At 40.3% G+C, this 20,457-nt stretch overlaps 1 protein-coding gene across 3 annotated transcripts in view; it reads left to right on the top strand.

The window, feature by feature from the left end:
- The window catches only part of COP1 (COP1 E3 ubiquitin ligase), a 134,916-nt gene that overhangs the window by 74,655 nt on the left and 39,804 nt on the right, over positions 1–20,457 (top strand). For all 3 annotated transcript variants that reach the window (XR_003259314.2, XM_026101024.2, XM_026101025.2), the window contains exon 15: positions 1,311–1,427. Coding sequence is in view for 2 of the 3 variants with exons in the window: in XM_026101024.2 (XP_025956809.2) it covers positions 1,311–1,427 (117 nt within the window). In the remaining variant the exon portion in view is untranslated. The remainder of the gene's footprint in view (positions 1–1,310; positions 1,428–20,457) is intronic.

Raw genomic sequence — 20,457 nt, 5'->3', positions numbered from 1 at the left:
CTCGCAAAACTGTTGAGCGTTGATTGGGGTCTTTTTTGTTTTTTTTTCCAGAAATGCAGCTAGATGTTTAGAATGCATATTATCTCTGGTAAATGTGAATGGGTTTATTTCTGAAAACCAACAACAGAGTGGGTGCTGTTTTTACTGCATTTTACATAATGCTTATATGCAAATACAATATGCATCAGTGTTTGTGTTTACGATGGATGTGTGTGATGCTTTAGAATGATTCCAGACAGCTGACAGATACCCACACGCTGTTATTTAAAATGATTACTTAATGTACTCTGAGCAGCTGTGTATTTCCTTCATCCTTGAAGCAGTTCTCCTACATATGGTCAGAAGTAGTGCAATCTTTGCTTTTCACTGTTGGTGAACTATAAAAAGTAGGTGCACTAGAACAAACCTACCACCATTCCTCCTTTTCCTTGACTATTGAAAACATATTTGGATAATCCATGTGGAAGCCTTGTTTCTCCCTCAAAGTTCCTCACCTGGGCTGAGGGCAAAGCATTTTATCTGTAGCTTGTAAGCTGTGCAGCCATTCTTGGTGAGCTTGGCTGTGTGGGGACCACCTGACACTCTTCATCTTTGAGTTTAAATAGTATTGAAGTGCTTGGGGAGGGCGGGGAAGGCTATATTTGAAAAGCCTTTTGTATTTTCTGTTGTTCTTCCTGTGAAACGGACTGAAGTGAGTACTTGGAAGAGCTTGTACTGTACAACGGTTTAATTGATGTTCACATAGTAGTCTCATAAAACACTAGAATTCTTTGTACTGAGAAAATATATCAACACAGGAAGTCAGCATACTGATTTCTTTCCTGCCAATGCCAGCTTTTAAAGAGTGAAATAAGTTGTTCTCACTTACTGTGTTTAAGCATACAATCAAGTATATCTTATTGTGCGCAAAGCAATTCTGCCTTGGAGAATGAAGAATTTTAGATCACAGCTAGGTGACAAAGAACAAACAGGATTTAAGCCTTCCTACTCTTGGTTATATGAATCTGCAGTCCAGGAGCCTTAAACACTGAGACTATAACACGTGGTTAGTCACCTGCTCTGCAGTTCCCCACCATACAGGATGCAGACTTTCTGTCCTCTGGTGTGTTGGAAATGTGTAGAATATTTACAGTACTCACTTGAGAATGTTTTCAAGCTTACTAGCCACCAACTACAAATTCACCATTTATAATTATTGACTTCTTCCTCTTGGCAACTGAGGTTTTTCAGATTTATGAACTAACTAGACTTTATGCCTTTCAGATGAGTTTTTGTTGTTTACTCATTTCTCTTGTTTGTTTTTTCTCTAGTGAAACTGTGGTCTACCAACTTGGACAATTCAGTAGCAAGCATCGAGGCCAAGGCTAATGTGTGTTGTGTCAAATTCAGCCCCTCTTCTAGGTATCACCTAGCTTTTGGCTGTGCAGGTAGGTAAAAAGGCCTGGGGTGGGCAAAGAGAGAATCTGTTTCTCCTCTAAGTTTCTGACTTCCCCCAAAGATCTGAACTTGCAGTTAAAAAGTCTCCGAGCCAGATTTTTCAAGTGTGCAGTCACCCAGAGGACCATAATGATACCTGAGTGTCAACTGCTTCATGCAGTCCAATCTAATTTGTTGCCTGTATCAGCAATAAAAGCTCACAAAAGCAAATCATAGTGTGGCCTTTTGAGATAACTAAGGGAACTGGGCAGATCTCAACTTTGTAAGTCTCTAAGCAAAGCTAACATGTTAACATGGTGGTGGTAGTTCTTTCTGGTTCATAGTGATGCTCTGTAAATGATACAAAATCATACTGGGAATTTTAACTGGTTTTACCTGTGGCATATTTTAAAACACAGGCTGTGTATGTTTCTCATAGCTGCAACTGTAATCTCCATGGATGGGCTTATGCTTTCCTAGGCCGGGCAAAGCATCTCTGTTAAAAAGTGTATTTTAAGTAGCAGTGATTGGGTAAGGCATGATGAGCCTTTTATTCATTTAGGTTAAAACAGTTTTTGATGATAATACAAAGACTTGAGAACGGAGTGGATATTACTTTGGGAGGGAACTACATCATGCTATACATTCAACAGCTGAAAAAAATCTGAAGCACCTATAAATGTTTAGCTGATATGGCGAATAACTGCATTTTCTTTTTCCTTGTGGAGTTTTAATGTGCTTGTAATCATATGTTCTGATGACATTTATTATCTTTGGACTTCTGGAGACATTCTGATATTCTTTCAACCGGTAGTTTGGCATTTCATTTAGGTGTTCCAATTTCGAGGCTGGTTCTACTTAAGCTGTGACTTGTAAGAGTAGAAAATAAATTTGCATTTTGATACACTGCAAAAAATGGATTGAAGTTGGAGTGTAAAATATTGACTTGTTTGACAGACATCTCACTGAAGTTTAGCATATTGCATGCAAGAACAGAATTGAATTACAATACTTACTAGCAGCCTTTGAAGGAAAGGGGCTATCTGTGAAAGGCTCTAGGGAAAGATGAGAGCACCAAATCCAAGTGGATCAGCTGCTGATTAAAATAGATACGTAAAAGCATCAATAACCAGAATTCTTCCTCATAAATCAGTTATTGGGATTCCTTTCCACCTGAAAGACATAGGGAGGATAAGGCACAGCTAAATCTGTGATTGGTATCAGGGCTGTGAGGCATGTGGGATGAAAGCAGTCCAAAATGCTGCTGTCCACCAGGCCACACTTGCTCCTAATAAACTGCGATGCTCTCATCTTCAGCCAGTGAGCTTGGGTAAAGAGGCATGAGCAAATACTACGGGTTATTTGGAGGTTTTGGATGACTGCATCTGCATATTTAAGGTTTAGAGAATGCTGAGAGATAAAATGGTATTTGTACTGGGGAAGAATGAATGCATGGGAAGGAGGGAGGAGGAGAGAATGAAATTGAAAAAACATGTTTACAGCTGCTTCATGCTTGATAATTGAGTCTCTAAATAAAAATTAAAATGGATATTTAACTATGATTGCTGAAAGAATTGCAGGGAGTAATTGAACTGATGGGAATAACTTGCCCACAAAGGAATACCCAATTGATCTTTCAGCCATAAACATGTGTGAAAAAAGGCTTATGAAATAAAATTTAAAAATGATGCATTTTACAAGATGTAATACTTATTTCTGAACTCCTAAAAATTTGGGGGGGGGGGGGATTTGTTTTTACTATATGTACTATAAAAGCACTGTCCTGTTTAATGTTTTGATGGAGACAGAGGTCTTTCTCCTCCATCAGTTTCAACTCATCTCGTTTACTAATGTCATTTAGTCTATGAAAAAAGCAGTATAACTTCTAAATAGTGTGGTTTGTCACATAGCCTGTGAAATTAATAAAGGAAGAGTAAAACCTGGTTTCTTTGAGCGGTGTTTAAAAAAAGAAAATGCAGACTGGACACACTGATTTGGCTATCTGTTAGCTTCCTTACCCCCCCAGGAATCAAGATGAGCAGTGCAAAGTGATAATTGATTGACCAGTGTAATAAGCAATTTCAGAAAGCTGCTCTCTCTCTGCCTTGGCTTGTTCACATGCTTTGTGGATTTTCATGGTTATGTAAATCAATGTTTCAGTTACTTTTTCTGCAGCAGTGGTAAAACAGCTGATATCTGCTAGCATTAGACACCCAACAATTTTGTGTAGTATTTAAGCAGAAATGCTGCTCCTGTACATACTCATATTTTTCTTCTATTTGTTGATTTGAGGGAACTTAAAGGGAGAAGCAAATCTATATTCCACAGTAAGTACTGCGTTTGCTACCGGTAGCAGGCAGCTGCCAAGGTTTGACAGTGTGCAGTCATAAGCTGGCTTCATGCAGCCAGATTGCAGCATAAGAACGTTCTTTCATCTTCTGGACTTCACCGTGCTGTAGCATCCTGAAATGCGGATGGACATGTCATCACTACCTGTCATTCAGTCAGCTGAGTGGGTTTTTCTGCTGTTACTGTATTAGCACTAGCCAACTTAAAAATCAGTGAATTACATACAGAGATTTTATATATATATATATATGTATGTATATATAGTGAGTGACTTCATGAGTTAAGTAATTCATGAAATGGCAGGTGTAGGGAGAAAAACTAGTACTTAGTTGGTACTTAGTATTTGAGGTGTAAATGGAAGTAGTAAATTGATTTAATACAGTTATTAAATGTACATATGTTCCAGTTCCTTTTTTCTTTGCACACAGAAGAAATTACAGGTTGGTGTACCTTGTTTTAGCAGTGCAATTTTGAGAGCAACTCTAGAATTGTTCAGCACCGATATTTTGAAAGGTAGCGTGCCTCTGAATCTTTGCATTTTCTGTTTTTGTTTTCTCTTGAGGGCCTTTCTTAACCATCCTTACAGCTGAAATACCTTTTCATAAGGTCTCCTTCCTTCACATTTTGATTAGTGGAGCATTTCCTCTGCCCTTGAGAGATGCATCTTGCCCACTTGTGTCCGTCTATTCAGAATGCCTCTTTGAAGTCAGCTTTCCTGGTCAGATGGTTCAACTAGATCAGCATCTTTTTGAATCTCTGCTGGTTCTGCCTTTGCATTCTCCACAAAAATGGATGGCTATCTTGAGGCCCTTTTACCCTATCTCCAGTTTACATGTCCCTTCTCCTTTGTTAGTAAAATGTTGAGTCTTGGCTTACCTCTGCCTGTGATGCTGCTATATTTGCACTGGTAAAATATTCAGACAAGGACCTTTGTGCTTTCTCCTAGACTGTTTATCCCATTTGGGGAAAAAACTCCTCATAAATATCTTTCTTATTTCTCCCTAAAATTCTCATGGAGCATACTAACATGCGTGGCACAAATTAAGTGAGCTGATACAGCAGCCTATTGAAATTCTCCTCTCCTTTATATTCCCCATGTCTTTCTTTCTGCTGTCTCCTGCCTCTGGTACTCAAACCAGAAGCTCTTTGGAGTGGGGTTGATTTCTGTTTGTACGGTGCTAAGTGTGATGGCAGCTTGGCCTTTGCCTAGGGTTGCTCAGCACGACTGCAGTGCGAATAGTGACTGTCCCCTACCCGCAGCTTCGGTGCCCTGGAAGGAGTTCTGAACCAGAGATCTTCATGAAAACAGCTTAGGCACCTGCACCCAGTTTACATGCTATATCAGTCACTAAATAAAAGGAGTGAACTCAGGGACTGAAGTGGTTGATTTTTGAAGTGAGGCCAGGTTGCAGACTCTTGGGCACAGTTCATGTAAATAGGCATTCTTGCTTAAACGGTCTTGGCTATTTTCTCCCTGATGAGACCATGCCGACCCTGCTAGACTGTCTCATGTTCATACCTCTCCCCCTTGGTGGGGAACATCTGTTTTCCCCTCCGTGCTGAGTTCCTCTGCAGCTTCCTGCCTTTCCTCAGTAGCAGAAGGAGAAAATGAAATGCCTGTCTTGAATATTGCCCTCTGAAAAGGACTTGACATGGGTTGAATTGGAATTTATTCTATCTGTGAATTTCTTAGTTAAACCCTCTGTGTTTCAGGATACCTGTTGGAAAATGAGAGTAGTGACAGTAGAAAGAGGTGCTATGAAGCTTTGATTTAGATGCAGCTGTGGTCAGAAGTGCTATTAGTGCACATCCACATGGAGCTTTTCTTTAGTATCAACTACTGGATTGGCTTCAAATGGATGCCATGGAAAACTGTCCTTTTAGTTGCCACTTTAGAAGCAAATCTCAGGATTATCATCTAATATGGATGATAGATATATTTCTTTTCTGGCTCCTCACTCTGAAAGCTTTTTAGATGACCAGATGATCATTTTGGTAGCTTAAAACAGAACAAATGAGCAATAAACTGGAAATAGAGCCTATACAAGAGAGAAATGGATATTTGGTTTAGGAAATAATTCTTGTAAAATCAGACAGGCACTTCAGGTGAGAAGGAAGCTAGAGTGTCTGTCTACAATCTGATAAAATCTGTTCCAGTGGAGAGAGCATATAAAGAAGGGAAGATTCCTTTTGTCTGTGACTTTAATAAAATATTCTATTTGCATGCTTACTGGGTTGAAATATCATGCAGTATAAACTGTAATCACTGCCGAATACAAAATCAGGTAATTTTTGTGTTTTTGGTTTTTTTAAGAGATAGTGTTTTATCCTGAAATTAGCTGTATAAATCATGACTGAAGTTGTTATTGTTCTGCCTCAGCAATACCACTGATGCCCTCAACCCATATATTTTCCAGTAGCACTGTTTCCTCACATAAAATAGGAAAGTGGCTGAAAACGCATGCAGTCTGCAACCAGATTGTTGAAGTCATGCAGTCGCAGTGAGATCAGACTGTCTGCTAACTTTATGGAGCTAAGCCTAGCTATTGACAGTAGGCAATGCTTTATTCCCAGCATGCTGTAATCCTGTCAGCAACTCCTACTGACCTTTTATTTCCCGTATATTATATAGAGATTAGGTCATCAAGATTTCAGATTCCTGAGTTCTTACACTAGATGCATCATCTTCTTGCCTGCTGTTTCTCTTCTCTGTAGGACCCACAAATCTTGCAGGTTGGATCTGTGGGTGTTTGGGGGGTGACGGGGGAGTGTCATAAATGCAGGCAAAGATTGTACCTGCTCTCAGAGTTTTACAAGTTGGCGGAAGCAGCAGATAAATAGATGGAGGGATACAAGAGAATGGCTCAAACATGATTAGAACTTAAGTTTGCTGGGTTACTTCTAACCTTGATCAAGTCTCTGGACTGATTCACTGTATTGTCACAAGCTCTTGGCAGTGTGAGTTGGGACAAAGTGACCAGGGCAGGGGAAAAAATATTGGGCAGTGTTGACTTATGTTGGTTTTGATGCTTACATGAAGTCACTGCCTCAGTTTGAGACTGTCTACACTGGGGTACTGTATTTCTTCCTAAGCATTTCCAATTGTGCTTTTCCACTTCCTTCTTTATACTGGCAATTTTATTGCTAAAGGAATCATGTTTGGTGTTGGATTTCTCGTTTTGCATCGGGGGTGGGGGGGAATTGGTGGATGATGTTCTTGTCCCCATCTCCCCCCACACACACCCTCAATCAGCTGATCATAGAGCACTAGCCCTAGAGACAAACTGGCCCTCAGCAGCCTGAATTCATAGCATCAGCTAACAGGGAGCCAAATCCTCAGGGAACAAGTCTGCTGAAGTTTCTCACCTTCCTCCTGTCCACTTGTAGTTTCTTGCCCCTTCTGTGTCTCCTCCTTGTTCCCTTCTCTTGTACAGTGATGCCGAGCAAAAACACTTCCCAAGGGAGCCTTTTTTCTTCAAAGATGGTTTTGCCCTTCTCCAGCAGGTTTTGCACGCTCTGTAAAATTCTTCCTTTGCAGAGAAGTTCAGTGAGGCTGCTGCTTCCTATAAAAATCAACACACCTTTTCACATGTGCTTTGATCCCAGTGCACTCTCACCTTCCCCAGTACGTTAGGGCCTTCCAGATGCAAGAAACTTGTGTTCAACTTTTGTAGTCTTTCTCTTGCACTGTACATCAAAAAGATGCAAAAGGAGGAGCTCGCTATATTTTAAATATTTAGTGCTTTTAGCCAAAATCTTCTGAAGCACTCTTTTCTCTAGGTAATCTAAGTGCAGAGTAGCTAGAGGGCTGCTTTAGGGTTTGAATAGCTTCTTTAAGCGGGAGAGAGTATTCCACCATCTTCAGCATTATAGAGTGGCATTGTACCAGGCTTTGAATGCTGCAGCCTTTCATTCATTGCTGAAAGGCTGTAAAACTAATGACACTGATTCATAGCATACACCGAGTGGGGAAAGGGCTCCTGTTCCTGTGCGAATAGCTTTGTTTTAATTTGCGATGGGTTCCCCACCCCGTAAGATCTCTGCACTGCCCCAATGCACTTAAAGTTCAAGGTCATGCATGGCTGCTTTCAGCATCATTCAGGTTTACTAATGCACCAGATGTCCAGGCAGGACCATTTTGGAGACCATCATTATCCAGTGGAATATAGATTTTACTGCAGTAACTGGAGCAGTGATTTCTTTCTGCCAAACACCTCCCTGCAGCTAGCCTTTCATGCTGCCTCACATCTTGGTGATTTGCCTGCCTTGTCATTCAGCTCTGAAACACAAGAGTGATGTGATATTAATGACCAAGAAGGCAGTGTGCCTTTTTTTGGAAGAGAATTAATGTTTCTCAGCTAAAAGCAAGGTCTTAACTTAATAGATTCCCATGGGTAAGTTCTCTGCTCTATTGAAAACCTGCAATGATTCAGAAAGAACCTATTTGCACAATGTTTATGACATGTTTAGGGTGGAGTTAGGCGGCTTCTTTGGACTTAAGCTGCAAGATTAGTGTATGAATTTAAAATGCAGTATTCAAAGGCAGAGACAAAGATTATGCATTTCTCTCAAGCACATGGAAAAAATCCAAGCAATGCTCAAAATTCAGCCTTTATGAAGTTGATGTGGCATGCAGCAATGAAAGACTTCACTGTTACTCTGTACTGGATTTGACTTGAAGGGTGTCTTTTCTTTTTGTAGATCTTTAATAATTTTCTTCCAATCCATGGTCTCTGGAGAACTATGGGATGAGTTCCATGTTTTGGAAGTGGACACTTCTCATAAATGGTTTAAACTTATTCCAGAAGTCATTGCAGGTGTTTCAGTTATTCTAACCTTTGAAAGCAGCCACAGCACTTCTTCAGTGCATTGAGGGTCATTTGAAGGAATCTGTATTTTTGGCCAGTGCGTTGGTGATCATATTTCTGTACTGACAGAACTTATTTGGGGGTAAACACTGGGCTTAGAGTAGTATTGTTTAGTTTAGAACACTGTTTTGAAAGTTTGTGTGTTAAAAAATTATTCCTCTGCATAGATGTTGGAATATATTTAAAAGTGAAGTTTCAAACTATACCTTCCGCTGTCCTGATGCATGTCTGAAAGTCTTTCTGGCACTGATTTCAGAACAGGTTGGTAGAGTATATTCTATTTCTGCTCAGGACTGACAAGCAGAACAACTGCAGCAATGCTGTTGTTTAAATTTATGACGTTTGCAGTTAAGCTGGTTTATTTGTATCTGTGCATCCGAGACCACCAGATTAGCCAGGTGCTACACAATGTTTTCCTACATTCCTACAGCTCAGGAAGGTAATGCGCTAGCTGCTTCCTAGGAAACCATGAAGGAACCAAGTCCTCCCAGAGGCATGGAGGAGATGTTGTATGTATGAATTTCACAAGGTTCTGGCAAAACTCCTTCCGTACCCCAGGTCTGACAAAAGAATAGTCCTAGTGTAGATAACTGTCCTTTTTGTAAAGAGTAGAGCAGCTCCTGAAGCACTTCTAAGAGTTTAAACTCTTGCATGACTTCTTATACAAAAAAGTTGTCTCTGATTTCTGTTGGTTAAAGGATTTGCAATAAAGACCTATCGCAAGTTTCCAGACTTTATGCCAGAGGTGGTCATGCTTTGATAACAAGTGAAGGAATAAAATCAATTTGAAAAGCTCTATGTGATTCCCTGGAGAAAAGAATAAATCTGTTAGCAGAAATGGGTGTGCTAATTGTTTGCCTAAATATTCTTTTCCTGAACATTTTGTCTTACAACTGGTATAGAAATCATTTAGTCAATGTTACAGCATTCAAATTAAAATTGAAATGAGCCTTGAAATTCAAGAACAGAATAGGCAACTGCAAGATTCATCTTTTTCCGCAGAATGCCAAATTACTCTTACTACTAGCTATGGCCGTATTCCAAGGCATTTAATGCTTTCCCACCTCAGGAGTTTCCAAAACTGCAGTTTGTCTGGTAGCTCATTCAAAGGAATTGATGGAATGACATCTTCTGTAATGCCTTACTGGATCATCTACTGTTCAAAGTGCTGCATAGCTTAACCCTTCCAGCCTTTTATTTGGATACAGTATCCACTCAGACCTTTAACATATACTACTTTTTTCACCAACTGGTGAAAATTGTAACATGGCACAGTGCACAAAATCTGTGTAACCTACAAATGCAATGTGGTCTGTTATCTAGAAGGCTTTGTTTCTTATTATCCAAGCATCTAAGCATTGCATGCGTTTTAAGAGAATTTCTAAATACTTGAGCTAGGTTGAGAACAGTTCTTCTAACGAGGCAGTTAGCCATTTGAATCTCAAGAAAATGTCAAAAAGGAAGACTGTAGATATGTGTCTAGCAATTCTAGTCCTTTTACTTGACTTATTTTACCGCCTAATTAGATCAGATTGCCTCTTTTCCAGTTTGGATCCATGTGTATCATCATGTACTTCTCCCATGCTTGTTTCAGTGCCTATATAATCCACCATACTTCTGGCAGGTTTTCTTTTTAGTATAAGCATTCCAATCCAGAGCTTGAATACTAGTGATTATGATAATATATTTAATATCCATTGTCTTTTCCAATAGCAGTAGAATCTGCCTGGAGTGCAATTTGGGTGATGAACAAGATCACCATCTCCAGAATCTGGTAAAAGGAGGCTTACATCTCCTCAGATTAGTCAAGCAAAATGTAATTATTGGGCAAGATCAGGTCTGACTGACAGTTTGCTAGACTTGGATCTTCAACTGCATATTGTAATGCACGTGGTGGCAGCCTGTGCTTTTCCTAGAGCCAGTTTCTGACTGCTCTGGAGCCTGTGTAGCCTCAGCGTTCTTGCCTAGATGTTTGTGTGGTGTGTTGGGATAGTTTTTCTCCTCTGCACGGTGCCAGTTACTGGAAGTGTTTTGGTGTCAGCTGCGGGGGCTGAGACTCTGCCTGTGCGACAGTCCTAGGCACTGCTTCTTCTCCTTCATAGGAGAAGATATCCTCCTCTCAAGATATTTGATTCTGTTTGTAGCATCTTTGCTGATGTGACAGAAACCCTAAATCTCTTACTTTGTAAATACACCCGTAAAATCTTAGGGAGAACGTTCTTTTTGTTATCCACCTTTCTTAGTGTCTTAAGCCCTTATTTACATGATCTGCACATGGTCCCTTTTCTCTCTATCACAGCTCCATGACTTACAGAACTTTGAATAATTTAAGAAGCAGTTGACTTGGGTTTACAGTAAGAAAAATATTGGGTGAAATAAGTAGCTTATATCAGGAGAGATCTCTTCAGCAAATGAGGTGGTATGTCTGATTTTTTTGGTGGAGGTATCCAGCAGTCCTTGTACAAATAGGACTTCTAGCACTCATGTGATAAGTTTCAGACCTTCAGAAGTGTAGTCCATGGAGACAGCATGGGTTGAAGCACCTTTACTATAAAATGACTGTTCTTCATATGTTCTTTGTATGTGTCATAAAACTCACTTTGCAGATTGGCCTACATGCACCTGTGTACAGTAGACTCATACATACGCATTTGAGGAAAAAAGTTGTGTTAAGAGCCTGAATAGCTTGCCCACTGAGTACCTAATTCTCAGTTTTCTCCTTCAGCCATAAAAAATGGATTCTTCCACCAGCCACGGTTGTTGCAGCTAATGTCTTCATTAGTTTTGTAACATAGATAAATCTTCCTTATCTGTACTGCATATTTCAGTTTTTCCAACAGCCTGATAGAAGACAATCTTTGAATTGCAGAAATAAGGGATGGCTGTACTCTTTTCGAGAATTCTTTGTAGTTTTTTAAAACGATAAAGGTCAGAGTTTCAAAAGAGCTCTAGAGAAATTTGTTTTGCCTTCCTTTCCGTCTGAGCCCTTTGCTCAGCTGATAAAGATCTCTAATGTTTTATGTCTCCTCCTTCTCTGCTTAATATGAGACAAGTTATTTAGTAGACATTTTATGGGCTGCTGTGTCAAAAGCTTTAGACAAGTCAATAAAAAATGTCCCCAGTGTGTAAAGGCCATTATCCATAACCTGGCAAATGTCATCTATAACTTCAAGCCATAGGGAATCTGTCGAATATGAAGGTTAAAAAGCCAGTTGGCAGTTCCCACCAAGGCTGCTGTTCCCTTCATGTGTTCAGCAGAGGGAGATATAGATCTTTAGTGAAATGCTAGTGTTGATCTACATTAGCGGGGGGGTGTGGGTACACTTGGTGCTGGTAAGATATTGAAATCCCTGTCTGAAGCAGGGTGTCGGCTCCCCCACTGAGCTCTGTCAAAATATATCAAGTGCTAACCTGTAACCCTCTGCCATCACATCCCCGAGCCCTCCCTTGCTAGAGTGCTTATTGTACTAACTCTTGGTTTTGGCTGGGATTAAACTGAGGCTACTGGATGTGTTTCATATAACCTCAGTATCTTTAATTCAGTTCTCATGAGGTAGGCCTTTCTCACATTGTTTCCGTTATCTAGTCTGTTAAACAGACCATCACTAAGCGTTTTCTTTTCTCAGAGCTCTGCTCTTTCTTCATTTAAATGACCATCTAGACTAAATTAGTGTTGGATTGTCTAAATATGATACTTGAAGACAGTTGCCCATCATCTGTATTGCAGCGTAGGAAGGTGAGACTGAGCTGACAGAATGCAGTCATCCCCAAACACCCATTTGCCTTTCTCTGCTTTGGAAAATTCCTTTTTGTCTTCTTAAGAACACCACTGGGTCTGGGGCTTCCTTGCTTGTCAGATTGCTCACATTTTGACACCAGAAAAATAAATCAAATAGACCTTAGCTAGTCTTGTGTAATCTTCAGAGCATGATGTAAGGGAAGAGCACATGCAGTTTTAACCTATGGGGAGAAATCTGTTGAAGGCTTTTCCACGCTTAATCCCTTGTTGGGTGGCCATTAAGTGTTTGTGGCACCTATGAAGCAAGGGTATGTGGGAGCTCCCTGGGAATCTAGTACAGTGGTTTTTTGAGACCAGTCGTCTAGACAGAACTCTGATAGCAAATATGAAATACTGCATCTCAAATCATCTTGGGCACACACATGAAATACAAAACAGGAATATTGTTCCAGTTCACTGCTGTGGACCACAGTGTCACTTCTAGAATAGATTGCTAAGATTCCCGTAGGGCAAAAGAAAATGGGCTATTCAAAGGAAAAACTGTTACCTTACTGCAAAGGGAACTCCAGGTAAAAAGAAGAGATAAAGCAAATGCATCAAATAGGTAATTTTGTCTTAGTGGCAGAAACAAGGTAGTCGTAATTTTGGCGATTTCTGCTAGCATAGAAAAAAATGCAAAACCATATTCAGCAAACATTTTAATTACGCCTGTAACAGTGGCTGTACTGGAATAGAATTTTATTGTTTTATTGTTCAGGATTCTTTTTTTCTTGAGATGCAGGTATGGGCAGGAATAATAAAAATTAATAAATAAATAATCAGTTGTCTTTATCTGTGCAGTGATAGCATACCATAGTTCTACAAGGAGATGTTGGGATGAAATAGGTTTATTTCTGTTCTCTCCTAGTCACCTAATTTGTCATGTTGCATGTGAAAAATGGCATGGTGCATTCTTCAGCAAAATGCTCTGTATAGTTTAGTCTGTCATAGGGTCTTTGCATCAAATCCATTTTTAATCTCCTCCTTTACCGTAAGGTAAGTGGCTGGTAAAGGAGGCACTGATGTCAACTCACTGCTATCAATATTAGATAACTTCTTCCTCAGAAAATTACTGTGTTAACTTTTGGTGTGGGGCTTTGTTCTCTTGAATTCGAGTCCACTTTGTTTACTGTTCTTAGTGTGTTGCCTTCTCTTCTGCCATAGCATCCATTTCCCTTGTGTAATGACAACTGTCATATTTTCTTTTCTCCCTGAAATGGCTTATAGTAGGCAAAGTCTGTGCTGATCATAGTCAATTCTAGTATTACTCTGCCAAGTGAAAGAAATATCTTTTTATAGTGTTTGGCTCGAAGGCTTCCTTGCCGCTCTGTGTGCCCAAATGCCACTCTGCCTTTCTGCTGCTATAATAAAGACCCCCTGGAGACCATTTTCCCCCACATTTTCTCTTATGCCCAGGAAAAGACCCATGATAAGAAAAACTGTTTCTGGAGCTCCTGCATGAAGGTTCACATCTGGTTGTGTTGAGTTATTCCCAAAGCAGGAGTGTTCAGCTGTCCCGCGGTTGATCCCCAAACTTCCCTTCCAGAATGCAACCCATATGTGGAAAAAGTACAAATTCTACTCTGCCTCTCTGGTGTAAGGGAAACTAAACCTCCAGTTTGAATATTTTGTACAAATCCACCCCAGTCACACAAAGATCTCAAAGCACTTCTGTGTGTGTTCTTACAGACTTGGTAAAAGTTAAGGAAAGTTCATTAGTTTTTTAGTATCCTCTGTTTGTTAGTAAGAAAACATCTTCATTAGAGGAGAAGTAAGGTTGCCTTGCACTGCTTCCTGCTGCTTCCATCATGTGGGAGTTGGTAGACAAAACGTCAAATATCGGAGAAGCAGGAACCTTGTGTAGCAAAACACAGCCTAAACATTTATATTGCAATGCTGAAAGTTGAGTAACACCTTTCACCTCTTATGTTGATAACAAATCACTTACATTTTTTTTAAATCAAAATTTGTGTATCTAATCTTTTGAAATGAGTACTTTTCAAGGTAGCCTAGACCAGAAAGTTTGGAAACTTCATCCTTGAGATGCTCAAAACTTGATTGAGTATGACCCTGAGCAAAATTACTTAACTTTGAAGTTGAGTCTAACTTTACGCTTGGCCCTCTGTTGAGCAGGAAGCTGGACCAGGTGAGTTCCAGAAGTCCCTTCCAACCTATGTTATTCTGTGACTTCTAAGGCCCTTGAGCAAAAATGGATTTCAAATAGAAACTGCTCTCTACATAAAGATTAGATGTCAGGTTTTTTCTACCTCAATTAAATTCTGAGTTGTCTTTTGAACAGCCTTTTCTGAGATACTGGTAACTGTGTTAGGCTGTTTTTCCTGGTGCAGAGGTAGGTGGAAGAATTGCTTTTAAGTTGCTCTAAATGAGTATGTGACTTGTTAGGTGGCTTCCAGGGCAAAAGTAGCATTGACGCTTTTGCAGGTTTACTTTCAAATGAAAGGATATCTAACTTAAAGTATTTAATCTTCAAGGTTTAGGTTTGATAGCAGCTGTCCTTGCTTCTCAGGTTTTTGAGAGCGCAATGCTTGTTTACCTGGCCCTTTTTCAGGTTTCTGTAAGGACCAAGAGATGTGATGTGCAAAGTCATCCCAACATACTGCAATACAGTACACTGTACTGTAGTGTACTACTGTTGATTTGAATGTATTTTTAAATCAGGAGGGTTGTCCCTTTTTATCTCCTTCTGTTTTCTCTTTACTGACAGAAGAGAAGTAGTTTTGAAAGAGTGAAAATTGAAGTTGTATGTAAGCCTCTTGATTCTGTTTCCATTTTTAGTCTAGCCAAAGGCTTTTCCTCCAAGGATGCAAGTTTCCCTTTTTTGGGAAGAAGTCACACTGAGCCTAGCAGAAAATAGGAGCCTCTTGATTAACCCATCTTGATGTTAAAATTCTGTTATTCTATTGTTTGTGTATGTTCAACAAAAATCCGTTAAGGTGGCTTGTCTTTTCCTTTATGGAATACCACATCTGGGAACGATAATACATTTAGTCTGTCTTCTAATCCACAGACACTTGAAACATAATCTTTCTTCTGGACATTAGAAGGCATAAGGATATGATTATATACCTAACTATTTTCCTAGTAAATAAATTGTCTAGAGATAAGTCTAGATAGCTTTGAAGTCTTCATTTTGTCCGTTCTGTGTGCTCAATATTCTTGCTTACGGCTTGACTGTATACAGAGGAGAAACAAGTGAAGGGGAAGTTGAACCTACATAGGTAGATGTTTAAATATATGTAATTTCAGTTAATATCTTCAGTATGTACTGAAAAATGAGTGCTTCTTTCAGGACCTCTGAAATCTCTTTTTAAGCGTCGATGGTAGAAATAAAATCAAGAACTCCATAAAATCATGCCTTTCATCCTCTTTCTGATTAGAGATGCTTTGTGGGCTTTTTATTTTGTTGTTGTTGTTTCCCCATGATAGCCTAATCAGAGGCAAGCAGAGGTACTTGATTTACACCAATTTTGCCATGACTCAGTTTAAATTGTGTATTATTGGGCAAGTCACTTAAATAGACTCCTCAGTAAGACTTCCAAAAATACCTCAACTCTTACAGAGTTTCACTGGGGTAAAAACAGACAGCCTTGATCCAAACTTAAATTTCATATGAAGAAAAACAGACAAATGTCAGGGAATAATCAACTGATGACCTGAGATGCTAAATGAGACAAATAGATCATCATCCTCATCGTCAAAGAAGTGTAGAGGTTATATTCTAGTCTGTTCTTCTGTTTCAGCAGGACAGCTGTAGCATGAGGCATATAGGACTCTGCAGGCTGTAGCTAGAAGTTTAATATTTAGAATGAAAATGACCCCTGAGTTTGATATGGAAGATCTTGATCATTCAAAAAAAAAAAAATCCAAAATGTGCTTTGATAACAGAAGGCTCTTCATGAATCACTTAACATCTGTTTTATTAAAAAAAAAAGTAATCTAGCAATTAAACAAAATACAGTAAAATGGACTTGGTATGCTTAAAAATGGCATTTTGCCTTGTAAGGAGCTTTGATCTCCTGTATCAGTTGGCTCCCTACTCTACAACTCTGTTTTTCAATATGGGTATCTTGGCTGTAACATTTATCTGAAATGTAGCAGCAAGTACCACTTCTGTTCTCAAGTGTATAAGCACTTAAAAATCTGAGAACAATGTAAATTAGGGGTTTTTTTTTTTTTTTGAATGGATCAATAATCTAAATATTGAACAGTTTAGAAGTATCCATTCCCAGATATGGTCAAAATAAAAAAAAAAGTTATCAGTTTTCTGATAATTCAGTAGCCCAGTGGAGAGCCATAGGATCTTTTTATTCAGCTTTCAGCACTTTATAGTAATTTCATCTGTTGAATATAAAACTGTTGCATTGCAGCAGTGCAACATTTTTTGTTTGTGGTAAATTTAGTTTTGCTGTCCTTAGCTTGATGTCCCTTCCAGTAACTGGGTTTCAGCTGAAAAAAAGCCTTGGAGGGCCTGTGAGATGGCTAGAGCTGTAGACTGGTTAATGTTGATGGTAAAAGTGGCTGAAGCACGTGATGTGGAAGATGAACGTTAGTTGGCATTGCTGGGTATCTGGAGAGCTGAATTGCTCTGCTCTTCAGTCCGTGTGCGTCACTGCTCCAGATGTACCAGCACTTAGTGAAATGTAAAAAACCTGCTGCCATGTGATACCCCTTCCTTGCCCTTGCCTACCTAAGGATGCTTTCCAGAGTTGCTGCTCCTCGATAAGTTGTAGGAGCTTTGTAATAGGTGGTGTGCGCTTAGGGCCTTCTCGTAACAGCCGTTTTGTGAATTTCATTAACAATCTTTCTAAGCTTAAGGAAAATCACTTTAGGCAAAAACACCAATCTTGGCTCTTTTGTTCAAACAACCAAAAATCCAAAAACAATTGCATCTTTCTGAACTGGAGCCATTTAGTAATTCTCAGTTCTCCTTTTGTAACTTTTTTTTTTAAACTGATTTGTTAAATTTTGTGTAATTGTGTGGCCAGTTCATCTTCTCCCCGCGTGTCCCCTCCCCAGCGCAAACTGAGCCTGGTGCCCGAGATTCGGAGGAGCTCCTCTCCTCGCCATGCACGCAGCAGAGCCGTCCTTCCCGTCTGCCCTGCTCCCAGTGCCTGGAGTCTGGCTAATTTATGAGCTGATGAGCAGTGAGTGATGCCATTCTTTGACACAGGTTATATTTACTGAAAAGCTTGTGACGTCTTTCTGAAGTTTTGTTAGGCTTGTCAGCACTCCTGGTAAAAAGTCTGAATTCTTGACTGGTTGTCACTTGACGGCTCAAAGGTGAAAGAGTAGTCTGCTTAAGGGAAGTAAGCAGTTTCTGCACATTCTGAAAAAAGCACTATTTAATAACTCAGGCTTGTGGTCTGAGACCTTTCAGCAGCCGAGCTGAGCTGCCCTTTCTGCCTTCTGAGATGATTTAAAAAAAAAAAAAAAAAAAGCTGTAATATAACCTGCCAGAAAAAATTTGAGTTTGGAAGGAACAGCAGCAGAATTCTGTTGTGCTCGGCTTCTCCTGTGACACTGAATTAGGCAAGAATTGCTTCTGAGTCTTTGGTTCGTTATAGCATATATATGCATATTCTTTCCCATTTTCTTGTATAGACTTCAGTTAAGCCAGAATGTAGAAGAAAACAAGTAAGGCAGTGAGCTGCTGGTGCCCATGGGTTAGGCATGAGGCTTTTCACGGTGGAAATGCGGTTTCCAACTTGAAATTGTTCTGAACGAGTGTGTGTTCTGGTCAGGACTGGAAAATAGAGAGCTGCAAAAATTTGCTGAGTGCTTTAGATAACTTTAGTGCTCCTGCTTGAGGAGCAAAACAAGAAGCAAATAAGCATGTGCGTTGCTGCTTGGCAGCCGAGAGCGCTTTGTGGCCTTTTAGGAATGCTGCGGCCGGGAGCGGATTCCAGACGGATTTAAGGGCACTTGCAGAGTTCTGAGAACTGCTCGCTTCCCCTCAGCGTGCGTGGCTTTTTTTTCCTTACCTTGCATTGGCTCTTGCGATTGCCTCCTTTTCTGAACTTCCCAGACTGCTCCACTGTCCCCCTCGGACATACCAGCATGCCAGGGATGCTGCCAATTGCTGGCAATTTTGGTTCCTCAGCATTCGCCGTCAGAGGCTTCTACTGGAGTACCTGGGGATTGTATTTTTTCCTCATTTAGCTTCGTTTTTAAGATCTCTGCATCCTCAGCAGATGGCATTTTTATCTTGTTTTCTGAAAGTCCGTATGGCCTAAAAGCAAGACTATCTCTTTAATTGTAAAACACGACCACCTGTTCTGATTTTAATGAATGCAGTGAGCATTTGTCTTGATAGATCTCCTTAAAAATAGCTACTTCAATTGGAGAAGGAAGAAAAAAAATACCTCAGTTGGGCACCAACCCTTCAGCTGTTGAAATAATCAATTAATAATTAAGTGGCTAATTTTAGAACCCAGTGGCCTTGCCATTCCCTTGGACTTGTCCTGATCAGAGCGGGCAGTGATTGATTGCGCTGCCGATGCGGAGAGGCACATTGTGCTGGGGCCAGATGCCAGCAGCCTTCGAGCTGTTTATTGCGATGTTTAGGAGGTGAATGCAACTTCGTGTCTCTTTGCTACAAATGGACTTGTTGTTTCCTGCTGTATCTCTTTCCTTTCCATGTTACTCCAGCTGCTTGGGCATACGTTTTCCTTGAAGCCATCTATGGTACAGCTTGCCTTGTCTCATCCTCAGAGGGATAAAATCTGAAGTGCTCAAAAGGTATCCTAATGACGGTCCGGCTGGAGAGGAGGATGAAATTCTGAACAAAAATAGACTTAAAAGGCTTATCCACTAACTGGCTCCTAATGGGAAGCCTTGCTAGAATCATTCCGCTCATTAAAATAACTATTGCCATTTAACTGTTTCATAGGTCTCCAAGTTGCACACCAGCCTGATTGGAGATAGTCTTTTTTGCTCAAGTTTTCAGAGAGGTGAAGGGGAGTTAGATGCCCACATCTTGTTGAAGGAATGCGAATGCTGAATTCCAAGTCCCTTTGAAAATTATCGTAGAAGTTTTGTGCTGTATAAGTCTGTCGCAAAGTTGCTTTTTTCTGAAGGCAATTAAAATGTCAAAAGTGTAGGAACATTGTGGGATTTTGATGGAGAGTATTGGCCATCCTGAGATCCTGAGCGTTAACGCTCCTGAGGTAGGAGCGCTGGCAAGAGTGCTTGCGGGTGCAGCGCTTCCCGGTGTTGCAGTGCCAGCAGTAACAGGCGCAGTAGCTGCCGAGTTCCAGCGCAGCGGCGTAATTTGACGGTTCACTGCCTGATTAATTCTCAGTGTAAGTGGTAGAGAAAACATGGTGTGTGTCTGCTTTGGGTATCTGTTCCTGCCCATCAAGAAAGGCATGGATGGTTTGAAAATGAAGGCGCTGGAAACTTCTTATTGGAGACATCTCAGATGTGCAGAGAGTGAGATGCTGAAAAAATTCTGAAGAGAAGAGATCTTGCCTGCTTGTCCCTTTATTGAAGGTGCTTCTGACAAAGCCATCTGTCCTGCCGTCGCCACCAATTTGCCTGTTGATACAGGTGAAAAGCTACCTTTGCTTGTCCCAAATCAGTGTTGGTAGCTGTAGGCCGATCAATGTGATTCCAGTTCTCTCAAACCATGTGGGACTTTGAGACAGCTGGGTGTTGTTTGTAAGGCTCTGAACACCGCTTTGAAATTCTGAGCAAATATAAAAATAACTGTAGCTTTTGGCATTCAAATTCATTTATAAGTAACCTTTATTAACTTCCATTAATGTTTTGTTGTTTCAGTGGGAGGAGGGTCAGAACAGTTTGCAGCTGATCTCTGGGTACTGCAAGTGGCTTGGTGTGAAAGGAGGCTTCCTACTTGGTTGCAGGGTGTTCGTATGGCTTTCCTCTCCCTCTGCTTCCAGGGTAGCAGTGGCTAATAAAATGGAGCTCAACATTAAAGATTGAAAGTTGGGAAGGAAAGAGCTTATTAACCTTGCTGAGCTGAAAAGAGTGCTGGGGTGTTTGAGGCTTAGATCTCTTGCAGAG

The sequence above is a fragment of the Dromaius novaehollandiae genome, chromosome 8 (genome assembly GCF_036370855.1).
Source record: "Dromaius novaehollandiae isolate bDroNov1 chromosome 8, bDroNov1.hap1, whole genome shotgun sequence".
Classification (NCBI taxonomy): domain Eukaryota; kingdom Metazoa; phylum Chordata; class Aves; order Casuariiformes; family Dromaiidae; genus Dromaius; species Dromaius novaehollandiae.
Note: the sequence above shows the minus strand (reverse complement) of the source record. Positions and strands in the feature narration are given on the sequence as shown.